Source organism: Varanus komodoensis, unplaced genomic scaffold (assembly GCF_004798865.1).
Source record: "Varanus komodoensis strain SLA01 unplaced genomic scaffold, ASM479886v1 scaffold84, whole genome shotgun sequence".
Classification (NCBI taxonomy): Eukaryota; Metazoa; Chordata; class Lepidosauria; order Squamata; family Varanidae; genus Varanus; species Varanus komodoensis.
This window is the reverse complement of record NW_025336531.1, coordinates 738,818-754,298: the sequence shown is the minus strand read 5'-3', so window position 1 is coordinate 754,298 and position 15,481 is coordinate 738,818. Positions and strand designations below refer to the sequence as shown.

The 15,481-nt window shown below is 43.0% G+C and overlaps 1 protein-coding gene across 4 annotated transcripts in view; it reads right to left on the bottom strand.

The window, feature by feature from the left end:
- Positions 1–15,481, bottom strand: part of SLC38A10 (solute carrier family 38 member 10) — a 79,242-nt gene that overhangs the window by 56,681 nt on the left and 7,080 nt on the right. For 3 of the 4 annotated variants that reach the window (XM_044416938.1, XM_044416940.1, XM_044416939.1), the window contains exons 2-5: positions 12,042–12,159; positions 5,321–5,366; positions 2,390–2,483; positions 503–643 (exon numbers count right to left, since the gene is read on the bottom strand). In XM_044416938.1, the coding sequence (XP_044272873.1) occupies positions 503–643; positions 2,390–2,483; positions 5,321–5,366; positions 12,042–12,159 (399 nt within the window). Of the gene's footprint in view, positions 1–502; positions 644–2,389; positions 2,484–5,320; positions 5,611–12,041; positions 12,160–15,481 lie in introns of those variants that run through there. The other variant, XM_044416941.1, reaches the window with a different exon arrangement.

Genomic DNA, 15,481 nt, shown 5'->3' with positions numbered 1-15,481 from the left:
GAGGCCTATGAAACATATGACAACGAGTTGTGGAGGAAGTACTTGATTAAAAACACTGGGATAGAAAGTGAGGGAAGCGAAGGCTTCCTCTGACAACCTGTGTGGCCTAGGAGCCCCTAGGATAGGCTGTAAAATGTGCTGACTTGCTGGAAGCAGGGGACGTGGCGTGATTTCCCTGGAAGAATGTGCATTAAGTAGCATACGGGAGACACATTCCTGAGTCTTGGCCATATAGGAGAGCAGGCAGCTTCTCTATTACTGGTAGTGGTCATCCTCTACCAGGCAATGCCAATAATGTTAAATAGAAAAAGTCTTCCAAACTAAACCCTGAACCTATGAGTCACTGCCAATCGGGAGACCTGGCATCCTACATGGCCTCTGAAAGCCCACCCATGAGGGAAGCTTGGACACTGTGGAACTTAATTTGCACTGCGGTTTTCCTTAGATGAATTAACCACCAACCACTGAAGAAAACAAAAGCCTTCCAGTCATTAATACTGACCACAAACATAAACACTGTGTAAAAGATCAGAGCGATGGCACTGAAGGACTGTATGGAAGCCATCATGTTCCTCTGGAGACTCAGTGGAAGTATGCAGAGGGAGACAATAAAGAGCAGGACTACCCGGAACCAGCCGCTCACCTGAAAATGGAACATGGGGAACAGTTATCAAGAGTATACCTAGAGGATCCCTTATGGGATGGAAGCCCAGTGAGCCTGATGATGAAAAACTAGACCTGCAAGACACAACCCTGCTCACTGCTGCAAACAGCACTTGGATTAAGATTCACTCTGAAAGCAAATTAAAGGAAAGGCTTTGGAGCGTCAGGAAAGCTGCATCCAACAGACCATTCTGTGATTAGCCCACATAGTCACTGGGTGCCACTGTTGCTCTACGGAGATCTTACCAAGCCTATTCTAAAGCCAACGCTTGTTGGCTGTTTTAAATGGTAATCCGAAAGCAACCTATTTGAATATCTTTTATGTACTTCCAGCAAATAAAATGAAAACTAACCTTGCTGCAGAAAAGAAAATGAAGGAAGAGATAGATGGAAGTCTTGGAAATTCTGACCCAGAAAATTAACCAGCAGCTCTCTTTGGGGTGGGAGTGGGAGTATTTATTATACCAGAAAGCTTGGAAATGCCTAGAAATATTTAATACCTAATTTGGCTTTGCTTATGATGCATCTTTTTAACTTCTCAGCTCCTTAATCAGAGCTTAACTGCATCAGGCCGGAGCAGATAAAAACCATGCCAAAACTCTGCTGAATGTCCATTTAGCTTTCCTGGCCAGTTTCTGCCCCATGAATTGTTCTATGTTCCCTATTTATCTGGTGGGAATTAAACTATTCCTGCACTGGAAAAGGCAAACAGCAGATATGCTATCAGCACTGCATTTTCTTGACCTGGTCTGCTGGGTTATTCGTGATTTAGCTGTGTATCCTATTTGGAGGTCTGAGATTAACAAATGGCCCGACACATTCTGAGGCTTACACTACAATGTTAAAGCCCTGTTCAGTTCAGCAAAGCACTAAATTCCCAGTTCTACCAGAGGCTGCCCCTTGAGTCCTGGATGACACAAACTTTAGCACCTCTAGCTTTCAGTTCTCTGTTTACTACTAGCATGATAGGGCCTGCTCTGCCTTACTTTGCCTCACATCCCTATCACGTTAAATGATGAACACTGTTAGAAGTGCTCCTATAATCGGAATGGGTGGCCATGCATATGTGAAAGTGCAGCTGCTATACAAACAGAATGCAAAAAGAATCCCACTGTTAAGGGAAACAGACAGCAATGTAGGCAGACATCAGGCTTGTAGGCTCTATTTTGTTTTTTAACAGAACCCTGGGATCCGTCAACCGGAAGCCTGATGCAGAAGACACATGCTTGGACTTACAGAACTTTTTTGGGAGTACCAAAACCTCATTTTGCAAAAATTTAGAAATCATCCCAGGAATTCTAAATTTCAGCAGTATAATGTGGGGCAGAGGGGAGATGTGTTGTTGTTGCTATTGTTAAATAGCAGAGAACCTCTTTTAATCTTCAGACCACCCAGAGATCTACCAGTAGATCTAGATGTGTCTTCTTTCCACATCAACGTACAGCAACTTTTCAGAAGATCAGTCCACTTGGGACTGACCCTTGACCATCAATTTCACAGACATATGCATCCTGACTTTATTTGCCTTGGATCAGTCTCCTGTGGGGAAAAGTGCTTTGTGGCTTCAATGCTTGCTCCTAATTTTGAGAGATGCAGAATGCCTTGGCAGTATTGCAACAATAATGTTTGGTAAAATATGCTTCCAAAAGCAAAACATGCCTTCTAAAAAGGAAAGGGGAAATGTACTGAATTGCTGTTGGTAAGAGTTAATGAAAAGCAAGCTTACCTGGAGCCCAAACAACCGGGCAAAGAAGTTTGATCCCAAGTCTCCAATTACAACATAGAAAGCAATGCAGGTTCCTAGCATCAGTCCAATCATACTGTAAAAGTGCACAAACAGACAGGTCACTCCAGAGCAGAGCGTTCTCTTGGAATGCAGCCCCTATTACTTGCCAGGTGTGTGTTAAGTGCTACATTCAGATGGGATCAGCACTCTGGAATACTTTGAACATAGTCAGTTTCCACTGCTGGTGTCCTGAACACCTTCTCTGTGAATTTCCCACCATCTTGCTAACAGAATATTTCAGGAGATGCATTGATTATGGAAAACAGCCCTGCAGCTTGGACTCCTTAATACAGGCATTCAGCAAACACAGTGGAGAAAAATATGGCTGAAGCCATCTTCTCATCTAGGCTAAAACATCCTCTTTGGCAGCGATCAGGGACAAAGCCTAAGGGAAACAGTTTGGAGAAAGCAAGGCCTGTGAAGTGAAGTGAGCAACCATTTTGAGGTGGGGGAGCTGCAGGAGAACCACATTTACTGTTTGTCAGACAGCAGCAGACATTGCACCATGTCCTGGTGTGTATCAAAGGTATTTCCAATAGTCTATTTAATAAAAATAGATTCACCTCCATATCTTTTATGAGTTTAATGTTGACTATTAACCTACAAAACCCTCACAGTTGACACATGGTCACACAGGTTACCTGTAGCAGTTACTGGACACAACACATGGTCCACTGCCGTATCTTCTCCAACCCTCTCCTTTCATAAGCTTAAACAGGAATGCTTTCTAATTTCTCTCTCATTTTGATTACTAGACAGTCATCTGAGGGGGACTTAGGCTCCTGCACTGGCAGGGACCTTTCTTGGCCCCTTCCAAATCTACTCTTCTCTGATCTAGTACAGGTGAAGCCTTGATGATTAATTCCATTTCACTTCTCTGTCCATACTGAAATGTGTTGCCACATCAAGAGAAGAATGGAGAATTTAAGAGAAACCTTTAAAAAAATGGCCTCTCTCTTTGATAATCATCTTCCCATTTATATGAGTCATATTCTAGAAATGGTAACATTTGTTTCCCCACTGCTTTCTGAGTAAGTGTTCTAAAATGACTTTGGAAATTGTGTGTGCGTGCGTGTGTGTGCATGTGTGTGGTACAACTGCTTTCATGCCATCAAACTGTTTTATGAAATAGTTTCAGACAGTCTATGAGTATGATACTAACGAAAGGGCCATAGTATATATGTGCAGCATTAGCTTTATGAGACAATAAAAAGGACAACCTAGTAACCATGCAGCAAGGAGAGGTTAACGCCTTCCAGTGCATGCATAATAATTTAACTGCTTTACTAGAGCCACAAAGGGGAACTCTTTTTAGGGAGCATGGTTGAAAGGAGCCATTTTCACTCATACACTTTGAAGAAAGTGTGTGAGAGAGATTTAAGCTCATTATTAATATTATCTACTGCCTTATCTGCTAAAAATAATCCATCACATACAATCAAAGAAGGGAGAAGCAAGCGATATTAAACTAAAAGCCTGCACTTGTTCAATGGAGAGTGGGGTGGGCCTCGGCCCTCCAGGAAGGTGGGCAACATCTTAGTGAGTGCTGACGCTAGGAAGTCCTGCCATTGTACCACTCCTTTTCACAAAGACACAATGTCCCCCCCACTCCCATTTCCCATCATATAACATCCCCTCAGCAATTATTACAATTGCTTACATGGAAAAGTAATGGCAGTGAAGCACTGAAAATATTTTTAGCCATCTCTCAAAGCAGTTTAGCAGCTGGGAATACGGAGGAAAGCCAGGCTCACACAACTGGCCAGCTTGTTATGGATCACAGTTTAAGCACCTTATTCATAAAAAGCAACCCTGTGATGCAACAAATGTTCATATTGCAGCCTGAGTTAGCTGCAGTGCCCTTCTTATTGTGGTAGGGACACAAGTCCAAGAGAGCAGAAGCCAGAGGAAAGGCCTTGCTAGGCTTCTCTTCTCTAGTTGAAGCTCTGAGCAAACCAAAGTAAGATCTACTAAGTGACATTTCTCTTTATAGAAATAAACTTATCATTAGAAAAAGCAAAGGTCTTCAAATGTTGATGGGAGCATTGTGGCATTATTATTGTCAGCAAATTTACTAATGTAGTCCAGTGACATCCTTGATCTACTGAGAGGAAAACAATCACAGACAGGATAAAAAGCAGCTACTGAATTATGCACAACTCTTTGCACAGAGAGAAATGGGAGCACCAAATACTTCTCCCTTGTGTGAAAACCTAGGTCAGATCTGATGCATAATGGTGCAGAGAGGAGACGGCATGAACCCAGTCCACCCAAATGGAATTCCTTCCTCACCAGGATGAAAATGATGGGAGTGCACCATCGAGCTGTTTTGAGCAGCTATCTTTGCTGGGAGAAGTTGACAGTGAAAAAAATATTATGAACACTTCTAATTGTGTAGAGTCTGGCCATGACAATGGGAAGGAACAGATGAACACATGTGATTGCTGAAAAGGCCAATTCCATCTACAGAAAACCAAGAACCTTTGCATTTATGCCACAGACAAATCATTCTCTGGTTTAGATGTCTGCTGTCCACTGGAATCATTGCAGTGTTTTATTCAAACATGGCACAATTCTGCTATTCTACCTAAATAATTACTGCAGCTAAACAGACCTTACAACCAATTGAGCACATATGTTGGAAAGTCCAACACACTGGGAAGAGTTTTAAAATGGGGGAAGTGGAGTTGCTGTTATGAACATGCATCACACAGAGAACAGTGACATCATGTTCAGTCTGCATGTTGGATCAGAACAGGTAATACTGTTAAGTTCCCTACAACAGATATTAGGAGAAACAGTGCATAAATGATAGACATAACATCAAATTGGAAGGGGTCAGATCTTGAGGAGGAAATTTAAAAAAATTACCTGGTTTCCACCAACATTTTTCCAGTTTTTCCATAGGCATGGAAGGCTAAGGGAAAAAAAGTGGGGAAGAAGGAAAGAAAACACATACATCACCACAGTTATTCAAACATATGTTCAAAATGTGGCATTTTAAAAAATTAACAACATCTAGCAGAGGCGATTCAGAAGGCAGGGCTTTGTGAGCTTTTTAGCTCAGGATCAGTTTTCTTCCGCACGCACACACACACCACTCTTGGACCTTTACTTCTTCTTGACATTCCATTCACAAATCAGAAGCCACATAAAAACAAATTTGAGAGAAAGATTCAAAGCAGGTTCTTCTCCCCCTTCCCCTTGCCATGCCCCCCCCTCCCCACAGCCTAAGAGCGCTAAGTAGAAGTTACACATGGTAACCATTAAAAGAAGAAAGTCGGCACTGAAAAGAAAATATGCGAACATAAGAGACTGTGTGGCAAAAAGTTACTGCAGTGCAAAATTTCAATCAGGTTCCCATTTTTATTCCTTCCTTCTCTATTATGACTGAACCACTTTGTGTTGCTGATGGGAGGATTGAGACGATGCCCAGAATGTTCAGCCACCCTGAGAATATCCATGATTCACAACCCACACCAAAGGGATTTGACCAAGAGATTTCTTTTTCATTTTATACACTGGTCACCGCTTGCAGCACAAAGCAATCAGCATCCTTGAAATCACTGCTACTCTGGAAAGCTCAGCTTGTATTTTCAAAAGGCATTTTACTACGGGGATAAGAGGAAAATTACCACCTCCAGTTCTGAGAGAGAACCTTTTTTAACTGGGCCTGTTACTAATGCCACATTCATGCGAAATGTTTACAAAAGGCAACTGGCTTTCAACCCTCAGTTTGCACAATGTCCATATTCTCTTGGCGAAATCTTGTGTTTGAAAAAGGATCAGTCACCCCAGTGCAGGAATGCAACAAAAGAAGTGAAGGGAACAGAAGAAACACTTCCGTCTCTAAAGTAATGGCCATGGATGATGATTCCTTAGAAACAGATAAAGAGCAGAAACAAAACAATCACCAATTTTCAATTAAAACAAATCTATTTTTAAAAAGCACTACTCGGGATATAACAGTTCGGGCAGACATTAAGGAATAATGCTGCCCTTGATGGTCCAGGATCCTTCAAGACAGAGGGAGAGGGAAAGTGAACATTCACTCAAATTCCTTTTGAAAGCAAGCCCAGCTTAAGTTGGCTGCCTGGATCTGACAGGAGGAGACAGTCACCAAAGTGTTGTCCTTTTTAACTTGAGCTGCTATCTGCATTTCCACAGCTTAAAATCTCTGGGCAGGTCTGAGGAATGGATTTCTGAACACCTGTTTTCCATAGTAGTTTTTACCTCCTTATTATCCATCTTTGCTTTAGAAGAGTATTGTATGAGCACATGCATTTTTGGGTTTGGAGCAGAGCTAGTTCTCCAGCAGCAAGGCAAACTAGGCATGGGGGAATCTGGCATGAATGGCAAGAACTAGCCCAGCAGGTGGAAGCAAGCAAGCCTTAAGAGGCCCATTACTAACCAGACCAGGAGAGGATAGGGCAGGGTGAGCACTATGAAATCTCATACTGAAAAGAAAATTATTTCTATTTATTAGATATATATCCTGTCCTTTTCTTACAAACAACTCAGTGTGACTTCTATCATTCTCCTCCTGCTGCTTTCAGTCTTATCTCTAAAATGACAACCCTGTGAGGTAGGTTGGGCTGAGAGTCTGTAACTGGCCCAAAGTCACCCAGTTGGCTCCATGATTAGGTGGGGACTAAAACCCAGATCGCCTGAGCCCCAGTCCCATGCTCTAGAATTTGCTTCTGGGGGTGAATATTTTTGTGGCCTTAAAAGAAGCCCTAGGTGTAGCACCCGAATAGGACCAAGACTCTGCAGGATACGGGCACTCCATTCATTTGGAAGAATGGAAGGCAAGAGAATCTGGAAAAGAAAATGTCCCCATCAGTCCTTCAAAAAAGGGGCAACAACAGTAGATGAGCTTCAAAGAACAGTTTTTACAGAAGCTTGGGAAATACTTCATCCAAATTTCAGCTGAACCATTAATTCTGTAGGTGATTTTGAGCAAGTCATACTTACTAAGTGGTGGTTCATACATTGCCACAGGTGGCCAATTTATGGAAATAAGTGCTTGCATGAGTGGTCAGCTTAATATCATGCGGGGTCCTTTCAGAAGGCCACAGTATCTACTTGCATGAAAGGAGTGCACTGGAACAGAAATCTGTATTCTTGGAAATGGCACTGTGATCTTCTGTAAGTACCTCCTCTGGCATTATGATGTTTGTGCAAAACTCTAGTCAGAGCGGTTATTTCTACGTATGAGCCAGCTCTCTCAGTTTCCCACTAATACAGGAGAATAAAGGAGTTCTTTTGCAACAGGGAAAGAGCTGTTACCTGACCTAATCCTTAGCAATAAAGCAGGCTGTAAATACAACTTAGTAAATGAAGCTCATTCATCTGTTCACATCTAAGAACATCAACATTTCAGATTTTAATTTGGCATCTCATCAGTCTCAGAAGACAATGGACTGTATAACAGAAGAGAAAGAACACTGAATGTGGAGCAACAATCCCTCAGAAAAAAACTTGACTGGCGATGGGGGTGAGTGGGAGGGGTGGAAAATAATTTTAGGCAAAAGTGGCCCACTTGCGTAAACTTAAGTATTTTGTCAGATGCTGAACTTTGTGTCTATACAGAAGGAAAAATGACTGAAAAGAAGTATCTCTTGGGTGGTTCCTACTTAATGTTTACTACAATTAAGATATAAGTCTGGGAGTAAAACAACATCTAACGGAAAATAAAATTATCCTTTTAGATTCTAAATTATTGTTATGAACCATTCACACAGCCCTTTTGTACACAAAAAGCTAACCATTCTCACCTTCCAAATGAGGAACAAAGACTGAGTGTGAGACTTGCCCATGGCCATTTAAGAAGCCCATTGCCAAGTTGCAATTTGGACTTTGGTCCTCTAGTTCCATAGCCAGTGTTACAGCCACTAAATCAAACCAGATTTCTAATGTGAAGTTGTTGTTTTGTTGTTGTTGTTTTAACGTTTGATACTGAATTGTTTCAACACTTATACTAGCTCCTGATATGACTGCAGCATATGTTCATATCTAGCAGGGTATTCTAAAATTAGGCAATGAGTAGATATCTCAGACATCTTATGCCAAACAGATTGTGTAAAGGATACCAGATAAATTAAAACCTGGTAAAAGGAAAGGGAATAGCTTATGTATTCAAAAGTATTCAAGTAACTTCACACACTTGGTGTGGTCAAATTCTAAATTGCAATGCTCTACTTCCCACCATGCCAGTGAATATATTAGTTAACTATGAACACTACAATTTTTACAAGTATCTAATGAAGAAATTAATCTGTGCCTGGGCAGTACCACTTTGGACTACAGATGAGACTTAACATGAGGAACATCCCTCCATCTGAAAAGTTTCTGTAACACAAAAACCTAACATGTCAGGGGAAAATGTTTTTTTGTCTGGTTAAGCCCTCCTTGAGAAGTCAGTTTTATATTTGCAGAAATGTTGCTTTATTTATTTGCTTGTTTAAAGGAGGAAAATTCATAAACAGGCTTACCTCCCCTTCTGATGTTTATGAAAATTAGTCCTGGTCAGTTGCCTTTCACATTTTTAAAGACATGGATGTATTTTCAGAGGTCTTGTGTGCGCACGAATGTGTGCATAAATGAAACCAGAGCATGACCATTCATAGTACTCTCCCAGAGAACTTGTGCACCTTAGAACACCTTGCTACACCTTGGCGATTGCTAGATCAATGGCTTCCAGCCAAGATCCTGACCAGTGCTTTAGCAAGGTGAGTCTGGTGGAATGGCAATACTAAAGAGCTCAGCTAGCATCCCCTACAGGAGTACAGAGCAGCAGTCACTACTGTCTTGGTCAAATTACATCTTGTCTCTCTGCAGCAGATGTTTCCAAACATCCAGCTTCTTAATGAAGGTTTTGGTGGCCCACCAATTAATGCAAAACAGCAGTGGTAAAATATTTTAAACTATAATCTCATGTATTTAAATATCTATCCCAACCTATTTCAAAGGCATCAGGCAAGTAACACCATGCTTTCAGATTTCTTTATTGTTCTTCCATAATATGGGGGGAAACAGGATACCAAATACCACCATCAAACAAAGTAAGAGATGCTTTCTGTATTTCACAAAATTCAAGTGCGGAAATGTACACATGTATGAACAAAGAAAATGTCTTCATTACTCCAAAGCAGATAATACCGTGTTTTAATCAGACAGAAATATATTGCAAATCCAGCCTCCAAATGCCCTGATCCTAAATGCCCTGTTGGCTTTTTAGCAATCATTATGCTTTAGCTTTGCTGAACTTAGGAAAGGGAGTTGTGCAACCATGGAACAGGCAGAGAATTCACTAAGCAGCCCTGTTGTTGTACTTGGCAAATACATCACACTGTTAAGCAAGCACTCTCTCCATCTTCAAAATTCTGATGGCAAACAGGAGGAGATGATCTAGGGAGGCACTCATGCTGTATATGTTCCCTCACATGACTTCATATTAACTAAGGCAGGCGGTGTTATTGGTAGGTATGGAAGAAGCATTCAAGGATACATGCTTCGTACTGCTCACACTTATATACAGGAGAAGTGGGAGCTACAAAGCGATAAAGTGAGGTAGGGGTTAAGTCCTTCCCTTGGAACTGCCTCTATATCTGTCTCTGGAAAATGTGCAGGCAATTCTAAGTTAAAGGGTTAACTGCTTTGCTTTAAAACCATCCTATCAAAGCCCAAGAAGTTACAGCCATAAATAGTGTGCATAATTTAAAAACAATAAAAATGCTCTTGCTTAGTTACTCAGAGACAAACGCTATTGATTTGCTGGACTCAACACACATCAAGTGTTCCTCCTCCCACCATTCCCCCTTCCAAATAACATTGAGAGGTGTTTATTCCTATTGTTTCTCTGCCACTTTGGCTCTTGTAGCAAAAGCTTTGAATGTTCTTCCGGAAGACGTTGCTTAGATTAAGTTAATTTGTAAAACTTTCCTGCGTCCTTCAAAGCTGCCAAAGCCTCCCACAGAATCAGCTTGGGTCCTGCCAGGATCTCTTGCAGCTGGACCCATGTAGAAGAAAGCAAGCGACAAAGGCTGCTGTGTGTAGCTGCTCAACCTTGATGCACTGGGGTGTCTGTAGCAGCACAGCCTGTGCTGGGGCCGAGGATGCCTTTTCCCAGGCACTCTCCTTACTCTGACTGGTGGCATCTCTCCCAGGGCAAAGGCGGGCAGAAAGGGAAGCCATTTCTTTCCGCACCAATGTTTGTGTGCCAGAAAGTTTGGAAGCATTTACTGGCCCTTCTGTGTCTCTAAGCTGCTTAGTTTTAGAAAGTGAAGGAGACCTCTTCTTCCTGGGAGATGCTCCAAGGTGAACAGGGCTCAATGTATTCAGGCAAAGGAGGAGGAATGCACAAAGACTTATTGTAACACAGAAGGGGAAATCAAGGACTATGGGCATCTGGTGCTGGAGAGAAAGAGCTACATTTGACTCCCCCTGTTCTTCTCTTGCCCTCCCCCATAAGAAAAGAGCTATAATAAAGTCTATCTTTTGTAGCAAAGGTTTAACCTTCAGGACCACTGGAGTTTTCTAATTTTTTGTTGTTGCCAATAGACATATTTTGCAGTGGTTGTGCAGTGCAGCTAAATGAGGGAGCCTCGGGCAACAGAGGAACTAAGGGTATCCATCTGTCAGCAGTCACTAAGGAGACTGCACATTTCTTTAAATCCTTTGCAGGCCATGGGACCAGCCAATTCCCCACTCTGACTCCCCAAGAGCCAACTCAGGAAACACAAGGTGGGGCTACACTTGCAGGAGGGCAGAAAACAGCATGTCCTGCCATGAGAATCTTTCACCTCTGCCACCCCAAGGGAAAAATCCCACCTCTGCAACAAGCAAATATTAAACGGATACGCAGGAGTGTTTGCTTCTGAAACAGCAGCTTAAAAGAAAGCCCAAGAGGGGCTCTTCCATCCAGCTTGTGGCTTGTTTTCCAGCAAGGACATGCATATCAATCTGAAAGGCTCAAATCCTCAGCCCTATCCGTGCAATCTTCTCCCCCACCCAAATCCCTGGGAATCAGGGGAGAGGTCAAAAATAGATGGCAATCCTGGCGCCAAGGCACAGCAGACAAACTATGAGGAAGAGGGCTGCTGGGCCTTGCCAAAAACCCACACATGAATCTCGCAGATGTTTCGATTTTCTTGGCCACTGGAACCCTCGTGCGCTGCTTCCCCTGACCTCCCTGTTGTGCTGCCACAGGCACACAATCCAAGGAGCCCAGAGCCCATGCCAGGCTCTCTACTGGCAGAACCCAATGTCCTCGGCAGCATGCTGGGCGGGGAAAGTGAGTGGCTTTTGAGCAGACACCAACCATTGAGAGCAGCCACCCATCATGGCCGCTTTCTCCCCAAGGGCTTCTGTTTGGACCACTCACTCCTTCCTGGCCTACATGGGCTCTGTGCCATCTTCAAAGAGTTAAATCTTTGTGCTCAGTGGTGCAGTTACACAGAGGAGGAGAAAAGGAAAAATATCCCCAGAATACAGTGAATAATTCAGCTACACCAGTATGAGAGTTGTAAATTAGAAAACTGGAATAAAAGCAAGGCATAAAACCATCTTCCCCCCATTTGACCACGCTCACCTAGCCCAGGATAGGTCCTGCGTTTGCTGAGATTGGCTGATTTCACTAGGAACATGCAGGATTGATGAGTCATCCAGGAGCAGAAAACAAGCAGCAGGGCTCCCAGAAAGATGCCACACTAGAAAGGAGGGAGGGAGAAAAATATAAGTGCTGGATGAATAATAAGCACCCCCCTCCCTGGTACTGCTCTTATTTCATGCATTCTTATTGCTGCCCCACGTCACCTAGAGGCTGCCTGGGACATTTGCAGCCGCACACTAGCCTGTTAAGGGAGCTCCCCTGCCTCTGAACAGCAGTCAGCCAAACTGTGACGTACGAGTTCAATTTTATTCTCACACACAGTTTATGGCAGAGAGACATAGAGCAGCCACCTGTTTACTGAAGGGCTTGGTTGCTGTACCTGCCTGCCTGCCTGGAAAAGGAAGCCAGAGCAATTTATGGAAGCAAACAAGCCTTCCTGCCCTGCTGTTGTGACATTTTCTGGGCATATTCCAGAACAGTGATCTGTCTCCAGCTCCTACCAGAGTCATGTTAAACAAGTTAGCATGCTGTTGATCCAGGGGTTTGAACTCCTCGGCAGAAGTGTTACTGGCTGTTCCATCCACTTACAACACAAACATAAATTACCCTGTTAGCTACCTGTCCCGAAAGCATTGTGCTGGCTCACTCTCTGGATGCATTTGTGGAGGAAGCGGAAGGAGTTTGGGGGAAGGAGGGGGAGAGGACATGAATGGCTGAGCATTTATGAAAACAATGCGTGACTCTGGGCAGGAACAAGTGGTGCTAAATTTTAATCACAGCTGCAATTTGTTCTGTTTTAGTCAAAAGAGTTGTAGCTCCGAAGTTTCTGGCAACTGTGTGCATAACAAACTCACAACCTGCTCTGAGGAGTCTTAAAACCCAAATAGCTGTAAAAGATTCTTTCCTCCAGGGAAGACTTATTGACATCAGTTCACAGCTGTGGGACTGGAACAACCAACAAAATCTACAAAGCCCATCAGAGGTCTCTCCCCCACCCCCCAAAAAGGCCACAGGACAATTTCACACAAAATGAGTAAAGGTGAAGCCATTTCCAGACCTTGATGCAAACAGGGGAAACGGGACACACATGCCCTTTGCTCATGCTGCTTGCTGTTACAAAGGCTACCTATGACCTTGCCGGACAGACGTTTGAAAAGATACCACCGTGATCTTCCATCAAGTCATTCGTGCAACCAAGTACCACAGCATCTATTAGCAGCATCTGTTAACAAGCGCTGCTGTGCATTGGGAGAGAATCAGCAACCAGATGTTCACGTGCATAACCACATATCATTGGTAGTAAGCATTTTTACAACCACAAAGGCTTAATTACTACCAGCAGTCCACCTCCTGTTATGTCCAGTACTGAAAAATCAACTATGCCTCAGAGTGTCCCATGACCAACACATGCTCTTTGTTTTTTTTACCAGTGGGGGCACTTGTCTACGTCACTCAAGAAAGGCAAGTGTCATCAAGTGTTGTTTGCCACAACAATATCAGAAGTAGGAACTGCCATGCACAAACACAATTTTGGAATAAAGGGCATGTGCTTCCAGAGAAGACCATGGCACACACAACTTAGTATTACACAGCTTAGTACTACCTGACGCTCACTCAGCACTCATCCTCTTTCTCTCACACAGAGATGCTCTCACACACTGTCTCTTCACCAGCTCCATTCCTGATGACTTGCAAGATGGGCACAGCACTGTATGCAATTATACAGTTATTTGCTATGGCACTATTGTCAATTTAAGATTCCTAATTGATCACTTCTGCATCTCTCCTCTTTCTTGGCAGAATGACAGCCAGGGTGGCCTAGTGGTTAGTGTTGGACAGGAGATCTGGCTACTAGACCCCACTCAGCCATGAAGCTCACTGGGAGACTCTGAGCCAATCACAGACTCTCAAACCCAGCCTCCCTCATAGAGTTGTTGTTGTTGTTGTTAGGATAAAACAGAGCCAAGGAAGCCACACAGGGTTCCTCACAAGAGGAAAAAAGTGCAGTATAAATGCAATGTAATATTTTCTCCATGATCTCTTGCTTTTTAACTTTAATTCAAAGGATCTGTAGGTAAATATGGAAGATGGGATATAAATGACTTGTAAGTGTAGACCTAGAAGAGATAAGAATGCCTTCTTAAATGAACAGTGCAAAGAAATAGAAGAAAACAATAGAAAAGGGAGGACCAGAGATCTCTTCAAGAAAATTGGAGATATGAAGGGAACATTTCATGCAAAGATGGGCATGATAAAGGACCAAAATGGCAGGGACCTAACAGAGGCAGATTTGATTAAGAAGAGGTGGCAAGATTACACAGAAGAACTACACAAGAGAGAGCTTAACGTCCCTGATAACCATGATGGGGTGGTCACTGACCTCGAGCCAGACATCCTGGAATGTGAAGTCAAATGGGTCTTAGGAAGTCTGAGCAACAACAAAGCTAGTGGAGGTGACAGTATTCCAGCTGAGCTATTCAAAGTCACAAAAGACAATGCAGTTAAAGTGCTACACCCAATATGCCAGCAAATTTGGAAAACTCAACAGTGGCCACAGGATTGGAAAAGGTCAGTTTACATTCCGATCCCAAAGAAGGCCAATGTCAAAGAATGTTCCAACTACCACACCATTGCACTCATTTCACTTGCTAGCTAAGTTATGCTCAAAATCCTACAAGCTAGGCTCCAGCAGTATGTGGACCGAGAACTACCAGCAGTACAGGCAAGATTTCGAAGAAGGAGAGGAACTAGAGATCAAATTGCCAACATATGCTGGATCATGGAGAAAGCTAGGGAGTTCCAGAAAAACATCTACTTCTGTTTCATTGACCATGCTAAAGCCTTTGATTGTGTGGATCACAACAAATTGTGGCAAGTTCTTAAAGAGATGGGAGTACCAGACCATCTTATTTGTCTCTTGAGAAACCTGTATGTGGGTCAAGAAGCAACAGTGAGAACTGGACACGGAACCACTGACTGGTTCAAAATTGAGAAAGGAGTTCAGCAAGGCTTTATACTGTCACCCTGTCTATTTAACTTATATGCAGAGCACATCATGAGAAAGGCGGGGCTAGATGAATCACCAGTTGGAATTAAGATTGCCGGGAGAAATATCAACAACCTCAGATATTTAGATGATACCACTCTAATGGCAGAAGGTGAAGAGGAACTAAAGAGCCTCTTGGTGTGGGTGAAGGAGGAGAGTTCAAAAGTTGGCTTGAAACTCAACATTAAGAAAACTAAGATCACGGCATCCAGTCCTCTCACTTCCTGGCAAATAGATGGGGAAGAAATGGAGGTAGTGACAGATTTTATTTTCCTGGGCTCCAAGATCACCGCAGATGGGGACTGCAGCCAAGAAATTAAAAGACACTTGCTCCTGGGGAGGAAAGCTATGGCAAATCTAGACAGCACACTAA